The sequence below is a fragment of the Marmota flaviventris genome, chromosome 2, assembly GCF_047511675.1.
Source record: "Marmota flaviventris isolate mMarFla1 chromosome 2, mMarFla1.hap1, whole genome shotgun sequence".
In the NCBI taxonomy this organism is placed as follows: domain Eukaryota; kingdom Metazoa; phylum Chordata; class Mammalia; order Rodentia; family Sciuridae; genus Marmota; species Marmota flaviventris.
In genome coordinates, this window is record NC_092499.1 from 143,133,620 (window position 1) to 143,147,235 (window position 13,616).

Here is a 13,616-nt window from a genome sequence, read left to right on the forward strand (position 1 = left end):
GCAATATTGACTCAATATAGTATTTTTATTGTGTGTTGGCTGTTAGGTTTACTTTTGTAAACCTTATATTTTAATTTTTTTGTTCTGGGGATTGAACCCAGGGCCACATGCATGATAAATAAATACATGTCCTTCCCACTGAGCTGTACTCCAAACTCTTTCGGTTTATTTTTTAAATTATTTTTATTTTTCAACTTTGAACTAACTGTTTTACCAACTCATATAATGATACTGGTATTGAAGGAACTTGGAGTCAGTGATTATCTTTTAAGAAGGCCTATCTTTAAGAATTATGAACAAATTGGCTGTCAGAATACCTTGAAATTCATTGTTCCATTCAAAATATCTTATGTGGTCTTTGTTTATTTTATATCATGTTATTTTATTTTTTGGTGGTACTAGGGATTTAACCCAGAGACTTGTGTATGCTAGGAAAATTCTCTACCATACCACTGAGCTTCATCCCTGAACTTCTTTATAGTTTTTGTTTTGAGACAGGTTCTTATGGCCTTGAACTTGGAATCATTCTGCTGTAACCTCCCCCTTAACTGGCATTATAGACATGTATGACTGTGCCCAGTTCCTTTGGTCTTTTAACAGGTGTTTTAGCTTAATATATCTGTGACTGTTATCAAAAAACAGCACAGTGCAAAAGGATCAGTTAGTGTGTCAGAGTGCTGTGAGCTTTCGTTTCTAGGTAATCATTTGATGTCTTCTAAATCAATAATGCATTACTCTTAGCCTAGGAAGGTGGCTTAGTGGTAGAAGGTTTGCCTTGGAATCTGGGTTCCATCTACACACACAAACACACACACACACAATGAATGTGTAACTCTTCTCTCTAGTGAATAACTCATCTGGGATTCTTCAGGTCTATCATATCTAATCAGTAATCAGTGACTTAGGTAGTGTCTAATGTCTTCTATTAATGGGAATATTAAAGGGAGGCCCTTTAAAGTATTCTGATTTCAAATATAGGCTGTGATCCTGATTCATTTAAACATATGTTTGGTTCAAGGTTCTGAGTAGAATTGTAGTGAATAAGAAAGAAAAAAGGAGCTTCCTAAATGTGAGTGGACTTGAGTTAGGTGGCTTTTGATCCAGTCGCAGAGCTCTGGAGAGATGTAGGTCCTCTGCCTGTAGCCAGCCACTCTTTAGGTCAGTTTTACCTTTTGTAAAATGAAGTATCATAGTACTCTCTCCCAAATCATGATGGTAAGGAGACAAAATGTTAAAATGACTTTAAATAGCAAGAAATGCTTTATACATATAGCATGCAGATAATATTTCTATTTTATGTATTAGGTAGTTTTACATGACAAAGTTGTTTTGTATCTAAAATTGACAGTGTGCTCTAACAAAAAATTTGTATGCCCTAGTCAATGCCAAAGGTTCTCTTTAATTGATGTTGTAATTTGGCTGCTTAGACATTTTACTCTGATTTCAAGAGTGTAGTTTTTGGAAAACTTGTTATATATGATCGATTTTTTTTTAAACATTTTTTCAGTGATTCCACAAAATAGTTTTTAAAAAAATTATGTAAGTAATATTTTGGTTTACATAGTATTTAATAGTGATATTTTTAACCACATTACCTAAGAAACAGCATTTTTCTGCAGGAGCTAATTGCTAGGTGACCAGTGGTACTATTTGCTAATCTCCCCAATGCCGGCAAATACAGAAATAAACCAAGCCTCTAAGCACAGGCTGCGTTTTCATCTTTCTCCTTATAGGTCCTGATTGTCATTCTGATCCTTGGATAAACCCAGATAGCCCTTTGAATCAGAAGCTTCTGACCTTGAGTTTGTAACTGGAGAGCTCAAGTTACATAGTGTATGCTGCTTACGCACAGCCCCTTCATAGTACTTTGCCAGATAGTTCTGGTTATATTTACACTGTGGTTATATTTACACTGGGTGATAATAAAGGTTGCAAGTCTGATGTTCTATTCTGAGTGTAGCTGATCTTCTGACGTTATGATTTTCTTGTGGTTTATTTTTACAGCGTCTGGATGGTTCCATCAAGGGAGAAATCCGAAAACAGGCACTGGATCACTTCAATGCAGATGGGTCTGAGGTACTCGATGCATGGCTTTATTATTTGGGCAACTTGGGCTCTCTATCAAGAGGAGAGTCTTTTCAGCTTAATGTATTTTGTTTCAGAAACAAACATTTTGTAGTACAGTTCCCTTGTCTTGAGAATGAGAAATCTCTAATATAAAAGATGCCTCTTTTGTTGTTTATATGTCATTAAAGCATACATATGTTTGTTTAGCTTTGTGGTCTGGGTTAATGACAGTTCTCCAAGTGACCTTGAGCTATGAGTTCATGGGCTTGGAAGAATAGCAAAGAAAGGGTGGAAAAGGGCTGGCCAGAAGGATTAGTTTTGACACGTACAATATATCAGAAGGCTCTGATCTGTACTGCTTTGGTAATTAAAGGTTGAATAGTATGTTTGCCTCTCTTGAATTTGCCATTATGATGTGGCTTACTTAATGTTTCTACTCTGGTTAGCAGGAACATTTTTAAATTACCAAGTATCTCAGTTGAGTTGGCATTGTTAAGTATGTAGTTTAGGATATGTCTTTATAAGAACTACTTAAAATAGATTTAGAAATGCTGATTATACTGGATATTGTATTCAAATGATCAACTAACATGGAATTTGAGAGAAGAGAGAAAAAAGCTTTAGTGTAAAAAAAAAAGAATAATGTACAGAGGTAAAGGAAGCAGTGTAGAAGGTCTAGAAGTAGCGAAGAGGAAAAGCCTGGGTTACGTTTGTTTTGTTTTTGTTTTTAAATAGAATAGATTTAGTGTTCTACTTTCTGAAAAGCTTTAATTGTCCATTTTATTATTACAGAATGATATGGATATGTCTTCTGCCTCTAGAGTCACAGACAATCCTATTAGACTGGTATTCTGGCTGTTTCTGTAGCCTAAAATTTTACTTCTCTTCTAGAGCTTTGGTTATTAATCTGTTTAGGATCAAGATTGAGTCATTAGGAATGGGGAATTGAATTACCAAAAGCATTGGTTATCACCTAATTCTCATCCCTCTTTTCCCTTCTGTTTCCTCAACTGCCAAAATACAATGATTCCAAAACATAATTCATAATATTATTATTAATGATTAAGTTTGATACTGGTTTACATTGCCTGACACTAGTACACACTCAATAAATGTCAGCTCTTTTTTATTATGCTATATATTGAAATTGGTTTTGTATTCTCTTAGTTTAAAAGATAGTATGAGATAGTTTGAGTTGCAGTGGCAGATCATATTCCTAGCAAGTTCAAGGTCCTAGGTTCAATCCCTACCCCTATGTCCATCAGCCCAACACAAAAAGTGTAAGTTGAATGTTTCTTATTGTCCTTTTTCAGAGAAAAGTCAAATTCTGACATTTCTTTCTGAATAATTCTCAATTGATTTCTGCTCTCCCTCATTGCTGTATATAAATATAGGTTCTGCACCATTCCCTATAGTCTTTTTAAAATTAATTTTAAAAAATGAAATACTATTTTGGAAAAACATGCCATTTAACAAATTTGATGGTAAAAAGCATCAAGAAGAAAAATTGTATAAAACCCTCATTCCAGAGACAACTTGCTTTTCACAACATTTGAATGTAAATTTAAATGAATATTGGATAAAACTATTTATTACTGTATATATTTACCAAATTGGGATCATGCCGCATATGGCTTTGTTGTCACCTTTGATTCAAAATTATGCTTGGAGCATTTTCTCCATGTTATTAAAGTATTACAGAATTTAATTTCTAATATTTCTTTGTGCCTATAACATTATTGATTTAATGATTTTATTATTGTTGGATATAATTAAGAGGGTATGAGCATTTAAAAAAGAGTTTTGCTAATGTTTTGTTGAGTTTTCTGGTAACTCATCCTAATCTATCCGCTATTTAGGCTTCTCTTCAGAGAAGTATTTCTCAACAAGGATCAACCACTACCATACATTGTCACACCTGTTGATAATTCCTTATTGTAATTGTTTAAAATTCTTTCAAGACAGCTCTCTCTCTCTTTTTATTTCTATTTCCTGTTGCTGTTGAATCTTTTTTGTTGTTGTTGTTACTGAGGATGGAATTCAGGGCCACTTAGTCACTGAGCCTCATCCCCAGCCCTATCTGGTATTTTAATCTGAGTTGCTTAGTGCCTTGCTTTTGCTAAGGCTGGCTTTGAATTCACGATCCTCCTATCTCAGCCTCCTGAGCTGCTGGGATTACAGGCATGCACCACGGTGCCCTGTTTGCTTTTGAATCTTACTGTTAGACTATTGGAGACCTTTTTGTTATGTCTACATATGTATATTAAATATGCCCATTTATCAAGATGTAACCCTACACTACAAGTTTTTATGTCCCACTTCTGAGCCAAAAAGGCATTGCCTTTGATATACATGATCAAATTCCCTGAAAATAGAAACCCTTTTGGCTTTTTTCCTCTGTGACTTATACAATTTATTGTTTTCCTCTGAGCTTTCAGGTGAAGGCAGTTCCACCTTGCCTGCTTAATCTTTTACTATTATTGCTGTGAAAACTGGAGGTTGTCAGTGTCTAAGTGTTTACTACACAACTCTCTTCAGCCAAGCCTTGGGGTTTTCTTTTTGCATGTTTTTGCAGTGGTGGAGGACCCTGTACTCTTTACCAGTTCCAATATGTGATCTATTTAATGCAGGTTCTATGTTCCTCACCAGCCTAACAAATGAATCAATATGTACAGAGTTAACTATCTTTGTTTATATTAATTGCCTTGCATTAGTATAAACATAATCTCTCTTTCCCCAGAAAATATGTATCTGGGTAACTTGGTGGAACAATTCCTACAATAATTAAGTTTGTTTGACTTTTCAGTTAGTTTCTTATATAGTAGTTTTATCCAGGAGATAACACTTATTCTCTAGCCCCTGTTGCCTTATTAGATTCTACTTTACTCCTTTGTTCACTGCATTGACTCTTCCTTTTAATCAAATGAAAATTCCCTCTGCCATCAAGCCCCTGACCTTCTTTTAGCTTCCATAAAGTTTGTCCATCATATCTCACTTTTCTTCATACCTGCAGGGGTTTCCAGGTATAAGGGCTTATTGGAGTATGAAACTGTTTCTGAGAAGGCCACTGCATAAAGTAGTATATTGCATTGTGTACAGGACTTCTGTTTCCTGCTCTCGACAAGGGCTGGTGGCCTGGGAATCAATTTGGCTTCAGCGGACACAGTGGTCATCTTTGACTCTGACTGGAACCCCCAGAATGACTTGCAGGCACAAGCCCGAGCCCACAGAATTGGTCAGAAGAAGCAGGTCAGTGGGGAGAGGCTTCTGGATATAGCTTTGGGATCGGAGTAAGTGGTTTTTTTCAGACCTTTCAGGATGTTTGTAAAATACTTATTTTCTCTCATTTATCTTTCATTGTCCCTAAGTGTCAATTTCTGTTTAATAAGTAGTACAAATAAGAGAAGATAGCTTTGTGCTAAGATGAACCTAGTAAGGCCTCTTAACTTTTCTGTTTGAAAGTATATCAGTTCTCACTTTCTGTGAATTAACCAAAAAAAAGATGTATGCTATAGACTGATGTGTATGAAAAGGTTAGAGCCAAACCTTTTCCCTGTTTTAATATCAAGTAGTTGCTAAATATTCTAGCATTGCTGAAAAAATGTGTTCTTATTCATGGCAATGTTAGCTTTGTACTATATTGGAAAACTATATGCTAGTTTCTTTTGTATATGAATTTCAAAGTCTGTTCTAGTAATAGCTAACTCATAGGTTTCAGTCATGGCCAATGATTCAGTTTTTGTAAAATTTCCATCAGTGAAACTGGTTGATCTTTGGTAAGATTTTTTGCTATTAGAATAAGGCTGTAATAACATCGTTTGAAGCAATTTTATTTAATAAGAGTACAGCCTGCTACATTTTTAAAGAATGCAGCCTACTTAAACTGCCTACTTGGATGAATGGTCATTTATGATAGTGGTCATTTATGGTAGTAGAGAGCATAATTTTTTTCCTCCCTTGGTGTTTGTTTGGTCAGACATAAGGATAACATTTTATTTTCCTATAGGTAAATATTTACCGCTTAGTTACAAAAGGGACTGTGGAAGAGGAAATCATAGAACGGGCCAAAAAGAAGATGGTATTGGACCATCTGGTGATTCAGCGCATGGATACCACTGGCCGGACAGTTCTGGAAAACAACTCTGGAAGATCTAAGTAAGTGTTAGAAAGATTGGAGAGGTAGGCAGAATTCAGTTGACTTTATACCCACATTTGATATAATTCTAATAGGATTACCTACTGGCTATTGTGAGTCCATTCATTATCTAACTAAGAAAAGATCATAACTGCAAGAAAGAAGCCAGGTCATTTATTTTTGCTTTCCTTGCCTTACACTCTCCCACCTTCTGCTTATGTGCTGGTCCTCTTTTTTTCTTGCCTGTCCCTTGCTTTTGGCTCCTCATGTGACATACAACAGCAGCCGCAATGAAGCTGTGTGGCCTTTGACTTTTCAACAGTGACACCATTGAATTGGCAGCTGTTACTTCACTGTGTATAAAAATATTTGTGTGGAGATTGTTGTGCTTTTTGCTAATGATGACAGAAATGTTTAGATAGAAAATCGTGAGTTGACACTTTGATCAGATTATAGACTGCTGTAGTTGTGTTTAAGGTGAAATCAAATTAGTCTTTCCTAAATAGAATGCTTTCATATAATTTTCCATCTAAGAGAAACCTAAGTGAGAAGAGCTTTATGCATTCTATTTTGGATCATAGTTGAAAAGGTTGAAAATTCTCAGTGAGTGAAAACTTTATAAAAGGCAGAGTGAATGCTCTTTCATATTGTTATTCATTTTTCTTGCTTAATCATATAAATTTGAGCCAACTGGACAGGAATTGATTTTCTAGGCTTCTGATTTACTAACTATAGACTAATCCTGTGGATAAAAAATGAAGTATTTGTGGCTCATTTTTTCTTGGGACAAAATTTACCTTTTCCCCTGTATAAATGATAGGTATTCTGAAGTATATCTCCTTAGTGCTTATTTGACATTCCTAAGAGATTGCAACTGCATTTTACTTCTGCAGCTCAAATCCTTTTAATAAAGAAGAACTGACAGCGATTTTGAAATTTGGAGCAGAGGATCTCTTCAAAGAACTTGAAGGGGAAGAGTCAGAGCCTCAGGTAATTAACAATGAGGAAATCTTTTGTTGAGAAGGATCATCTATGAGAATCTAAATATTTTGGGAAGCAGATTCTGAGTGTGTCAGAGGCTTATTAAGTATTTGAAGGGACATAGTTTCTTTTTCTTCCTTTCTTTCTTTCCTTTCCTTTTTTCTTTTCAAAACCTGGTGCTCTTACTAAATCAAATAGGCAAGAATGAATAAATCCTTTTTGGATTCTGTCTTTATGTTTTCCCCTAATATTTTTTGAGTTTCACCTTATCATTTGCATAAATAATAATTTAAAACATTAGATATAGGGCTGGGCCTCTGGTTCAGTGGCAGAGCACTTGCCTCGCATGTGTGAGGCACTGAATTCAATCCTTAGCATTGCATGCAAAAATATGCACATAAACTACACAAAAAATTAGATACAAAGATTATAGGTTTGAGTTATAAGAATAAAGAGGATTTCAGGAAAAAATTTGGTTTATTGCATTTAACATTTTCATTAAATGTTGAAGACTCTTGCTTTTCTTTAAATTTTTTAAAATTACTATATCTGTTTCTGTTCCTTCAGGAAATGGATATAGATGAAATTCTACGGTTGGCTGAAACCAGAGAGAATGAAGTGTCAACAAGTGCGACAGATGAGCTTTTATCACAGTTTAAGGTATGAAGATCTTATTGGGAAAGAGTTCTTGCACATTGATTCATTATGTAGTATTTACTCATGTCTTTGGTACTTTCTTTTTACTAGGCACTCTGTTTATCCTCACTATCATTATTAGTTATAAGTATGTTGTAAATGTAATCTCCAGTCTTCCTCATGAAGGTAACCACTGAAGTGGGCTGTCTGCCCAGAGTCAGCATGCAGAGGAGAATAAGCTGGCGAAGAAGGCTAAGAATGTGTTGTCAGTGGGATGGATGTAGACCAGAGTTTGGAGGATCTGAGGAACACAAGTGGAATTAAATGCTGTGCATTTGGGAGGCTTGGTAGTGCTTATTTTTTATTTCTTCCTTTTGTAAAGGGGGTTAGTAATGTTTGTTGAAACAAAATTAAATGAGATGAGGGCTAAATGTGGACACTGGTCACCAGATGAACAGGGTGGCACCACTGAGCATTGGTATTTACCAAAAATCTTAGGGACAGTAATTTATGAAGGTAGAAGGAAGGAAGCTGGACATGGTTGCCCATGCCTGTAATCCCAGAACCTCCAGAGGTTGAGACAGGAGGATCACGAGTTCAAAGTCAGCCTCAACAATTGGGAGGCTCTAAGCAACTCAGTGAGACTGTGTCTCTAAGTAAAATACAAAATAGGGCTGGGGATGTGGCTTAGTGGTCAGGTGCCCCTAAATTCAATTCCCAATATCCCCCCCACCCCACAAAGAAAATAAGATTAAGGGAGTTAAGATTTTAAAAAGATGTTACCATGTTACTAGATTGACAAAAGAACTTAAAAATAGGAAAGTATTGAAGGTTCTAAGAAAACATGACCTTTTGACACATTCCAGAGTAGACAGAAAAGGATACAATCAAAAGCCCAGGTAGAGGATTTGGCCTTGGAAAAAAAAAAAAAAAGTTCATCTTTGGGAAGAGAAGAGATGTGGGAATTTAGTTTGTGACCTTAAGTACCAATAAAGTAAGTGGGTTATTTACTGAGAGATAGAAAAGATTTGGGACAGCTGTGGGTGAGTTTTAGGGAGGAACTTGATAGAGAATCAGCTGAATCCAAATGAGATGGCTTTTCTGTGGAGTTGGTTAGCAGAATCATATGACTTTCTTTCTTTTTTTTTTTTAAGAGGTGGAAACAATATTTTTATTTCATTTTAATGTGGTGCTGAGGTTCAAACCCAGTGCCTCACATGGGCTAGGCGAGCGAGCACTCTACCACTGAGCCACAATCCCAACCCCAACCCCTCTTATGATTCTCTTCATTAGTACTTGTGATCAGAGAAATTGGATCAGCTGGCTATCCTAAGTTGGAGATTGGCTTGGGAAGCATAGAAAATAAAAATAGCAAAGGTTTCCTAGATGGAAATGAGAACATGGTTGGAAGGATTAGGCATGGGTTGATTCAACACAGGATAGAGTAGCAAGAGAGACCTGGAGGTTATAGTGATGGTTAAGTGCAGTAGGCCCATAGGCTCATGGGAGGAATAGAGAGGGTTTGGAAACAATCACTACAGTGTTATGGACTCCACGGTTGGCCAGCAGCGGAAGTTGTCTCAGTGGAGTAACAAGGGAAGAATTTTGGGGCAAAAGCTCAGGATTAGAATTCATGCATCTGAGGATGGAGAGGATGTCATGGAAAAGGACAGAGATGGGTTATTGTTATTTGTCTTAAGTCATCTTAATTACTATAACAAAATACCCATAGACTGAGCAGTTAAACAACAGAAATTTGTCTCAGTTCTGAAGGCTTCTGAGATGAGGGTGTCAACATATTGGTTTCTGGAGAGAGCTGTCTTTTGGGTTGCAGAGTGCTCATATCGTGTCCTTACCTGGCAGAGAGAGAGGTATCCTAGAAAGCTCTCTAGTCTCCAAGTCCATTGCATTTGTTTTTCAGCTGGATCCTTAATTTGAAAGAATGGTCAAAGTTTTTTTTTTTAATATTTATTTTTTAGTTTTTTAGATGGACACAACATCTTTATTTTATTTTATTTAATGTGGTGCTGAGAATCGAACCCAGTGCCTCACGCGTGCTAGGCAAGCGCGCTACCACTTGAGCCACATCCTCAGCCCAGAAGATTTGTTTTTGAATAATCTCACATTATACCTTGTTTTGACTTGAAGTTTTGAAAATCTTATTATAAATTTATTGTCCTTATTGAAAAATAAAGAATTAATTTTGGCAAAAAGTCATAATATTCCGTGGAACTTCCAGAAGCTCTTGTAACTTCATGATAGTCTTAAGGGCTAGGAAGAAGTTATTAAAAGGATGTGGAGGGCTGAGGTTGTAACTGAGTATAGCGCTTGCCTAGCACACGAGAGGCACTGGGTTTGATCACATAGTACCACGTTAAAAAAAAAAAAAAAAGTGGAGCCAAGGCCTAAGGCCTGCACACCACTGCCCAGAGTTGATTGATGTTTCTCTGTAGTCCCAGTCTGGTTCTGTGAAATTCAAGCATACATTCAGGTTGTTTTTCTTCTTGGGGTACGTACAGTTTTGGTACACATAGGTATTGGATATTAAATAATATTTGATATGAGATATTCTTCTAGGTTTATTTGGAGTTGTTCCATTTTACATTTTCACCTTTACTCCTTAGACCACAGTATACTTTTGGGCATATATAATCATTATCTATTTTACAGTTTATATTTCATAAAATATAAAATTTTTATTTATAAAAGTCAGTAAGAAAACTAGTTGACTAGGTAATCAGTGCTTTAATTATAATGCTTTGTTTCAGATGAACTCCATTGAATGGCAATTTATAGTAATGTAAGTTCATCATGGATTAGTATTAGGTATTCAGCATTTATAGTTTAAATAAACCCAACTTATCTGATTAGTGTTACATTTATTAGAAAATGTGTGGAATTTAATAGTCTTTCAATCAAATTTTTAAAACAGTTTATATCTTTTATCTTTTTCCCTATTTTTCAGTAACATTTATGATGACCCTAGGTTTCACAAGTTGATTTTGGGGGAAATACAAATTAGTATAAATAATCTGATTATGGAATCTCATAGGAATCCTGGTTCTCACAGTGTTTTACTTAAATTTAAAAGCACTGAGTAAGTTGATGTCTTGACAGATGGTGTTTGGAAGTGGAGAAATGTCAGACAATGGGTTGTCCATTTGTTTTCAGGTTGCCAATTTTGCAACAATGGAAGATGAAGAAGAGCTGGAAGAACGTCCTCACAAGGACTGGGACGAGATCATTCCAGAGGAGCAAAGGAAAAAAGTAGAGGAAGAGGAGAGGCAGAAGGAACTAGAAGAAATTTATATGCTGCCCCGAATTCGTAGTTCCACTAAAAAGGTGATCAAGTGAGATAAAAGATATGAAAGTACTTTTTGTACTATCTAGACTCTATAAGTGCAGGTTATTCAAAGAGGAGGCCTTGCTCTGTTGCCCTGACACAGAGACCTGCAGAGCACAGTTCTAGTGTGGGAAACTAGCACAGGAAAATGGCAAAATTCACAGAGCTCACACAGAAACATTGGAGTTAAGTCTTTGCAATTTTAGCTGTGTATGAAATGGCTTTACAGGATCTGAATTTGACAGTAGTTTGCATTTTACCTTAGAGATTAGAATAGTAATCGTAACAGTTTGGATCTAATTCTGCCTTCAACTTTTGGAGAGCCAAATCTTATATTTTGTCTTTACTAAGTATTTACACCACATGTTCACAGCATGTGGTGTAAATACTTAGTAAAAGATTACATAACTGCTGGGCGCAGTGATGCATGCCTGTAATCCCAGTGGCTGGGGAGGTTGAGACAGGAGAATGGCAAGTTCAAAGCCACCCTCAGCAATGGTGAAGTGCTAAGTAACTCAGTGAGACCCTGTCTCTAATAAAATTCAAAAAAGGGCTGGGGATGTGGCTTAGTGGTTGAGTACCCCGGAGTGCAACCCCCAGTACCAAAAATAAATAAATAAATAAAAAGATTACATAACTAAGGGCAGGGGCCCAGTGGTGGAGTGCTTGCCTGGCACGCATGAGGCATTGGGTTTGATCCTCAGCACCACATTAAAAAAAAAAAAAAAAGAAATTACCTAACTAAAACCAAGGAACATTTCCAGGTTGTAAAGCTTATAAAACATCCTTACAAGTACATCTAATTTGATTATTTTTGTAGCAACATGGAAGTAGAGAAAACTAATTTTAGTAATTATTTTGTTGGAGATAGCAAACTTAGATTTGTCCATCACCATAGTTTAAACATTGAACATTTACTATGTGCCAGGCATAGTTCTTAATGTATTTTCACTTATTGATTCATTTAATTCATCTGAAAACCCTCTCTCACAGGTCCATTTTATAGTTTTATTTCCATTTTACAAAGGAGAAGACAAAAGCACAAAGAAACAAAAATGAACCCATATTATATTGGATATTTTATATAGTAGATATTATAAAAATATCCGAATATTTTAAATCCAGTTCACTTATCTCATATTTCAGTGTCTCTGAACCTGTCTACCCCAAGCAATATTTTTTTCTTTTTTTTTTTTTTGGCGGTACCAGGGATTGAACTCAGGGGCACTTGACCACTGAGCCACATCCCCAGTCCTGTTTTGTATTTTATTTAGAGATAGGGTTATTTGTTAAAGGAAAATTGACTTGTCTGATATGTTGGGAAGTTCTGAATATTAAAGAATTAAGATGGGCTGATCTTAGTCCTTTCATCTCTTGGCTCTGACACTTGTTAAAGTGTGATCTTATTCTTTCTCAGGCTCAGACAAATGACAGTGATTCTGACACAGAGTCTAAGAGGCAGGCCCAGAGATCTTCTGCTTCAGAGAGTGAGACAGATGATTCTGATGACGACAAGAAGCCAAAGCGCAGAGGGCGTCCCCGAAGTGTGAGGAAAGACCTCGTGGAGGGATTTACTGATGCAGAGATCCGAAGGTTGGTAGAGCCTGTGCTCTCACTTGAGCTTGTCTGGAAGAGTATGCTATAAGTTTTGGGCTGATAGGATTCCTGAATTTGTGACAGATAGGCAGAGGCTAATAACTACAAAAACAGCAGAGAAGCTTCCCCAAATTTTCACGATGATTCTTTCTGTTATAAAGTTTTTCTCACTTGAGATCTTTTAGGTTTGTTGCTCATCTCTTTCTGTTTCCCTTCTGTTCTCTGGTTATTTAGAGCATTTTTATGAAGAAGGTTCAACCAGGAGCTTGTATATACACACACACACAGTCACAGATATATGTGTCTACGTATATAACAGAAGTAGTATAAATGTAAGAAATAAAAATGATACAATTAAGGCTACCTTTATTAAGTCTCCCCTCTGTTACCCCCATCTCCAGTACCAGTCTAATCAGTATGATTATCAGGATTGGTGGTGATTTGGTTTGTTTGGTTTATTGGTATATACAGCATTGTTCTGTAGCTTCTCCCCCACCCACCTTCAAATCAGTTTAAACATCTTTCTATATGTCAACACTTATTCCACATTTATACCTGTCTGCCCTCCAAAAAACTGATCAAAATTGCTGCTTCTAAATCCTCCCACCCTCCCCCCCCACCCTCAGTTTTCATACTAATTTTAAAGCCTAAAGGAAATAGAAAATATGATGATAGTTATAGTTAGCTTTATGGCCCAATCTGCATTGTAACCATATTAAATAGTCTTTTAATGTCATTATATTTGAAACTGTGCAGTCTTTGTTTCTACCTAAATTCCCCTATTCTTTATTAAATGTATTAGGAAAAATTGTAAAAATATGTAAATCTAGGCAAATTAGAACATAACATCTCCATATG

At 36.1% G+C, this 13,616-nt stretch overlaps 1 protein-coding gene across 2 annotated transcripts in view; it reads left to right on the plus strand.

Moving 5' to 3' along the window:
• Chd2 (chromodomain helicase DNA binding protein 2) overlaps positions 1-13,616 on the plus strand; it is a 183,212-nt gene that overhangs the window by 68,054 nt on the left and 101,542 nt on the right. For both annotated transcript variants that reach the window (XM_071608653.1, XM_027956129.3), the window contains exons 20-26: positions 2,005-2,076; positions 5,167-5,316; positions 6,074-6,222; positions 7,096-7,192; positions 7,751-7,843; positions 10,991-11,161; positions 12,580-12,755. In XM_071608653.1, the coding sequence (XP_071464754.1) occupies positions 2,005-2,076; positions 5,167-5,316; positions 6,074-6,222; positions 7,096-7,192; positions 7,751-7,843; positions 10,991-11,161; positions 12,580-12,755 (908 nt within the window). The remainder of the gene's footprint in view (positions 1-2,004; positions 2,077-5,166; positions 5,317-6,073; positions 6,223-7,095; positions 7,193-7,750; positions 7,844-10,990; positions 11,162-12,579; positions 12,756-13,616) is intronic.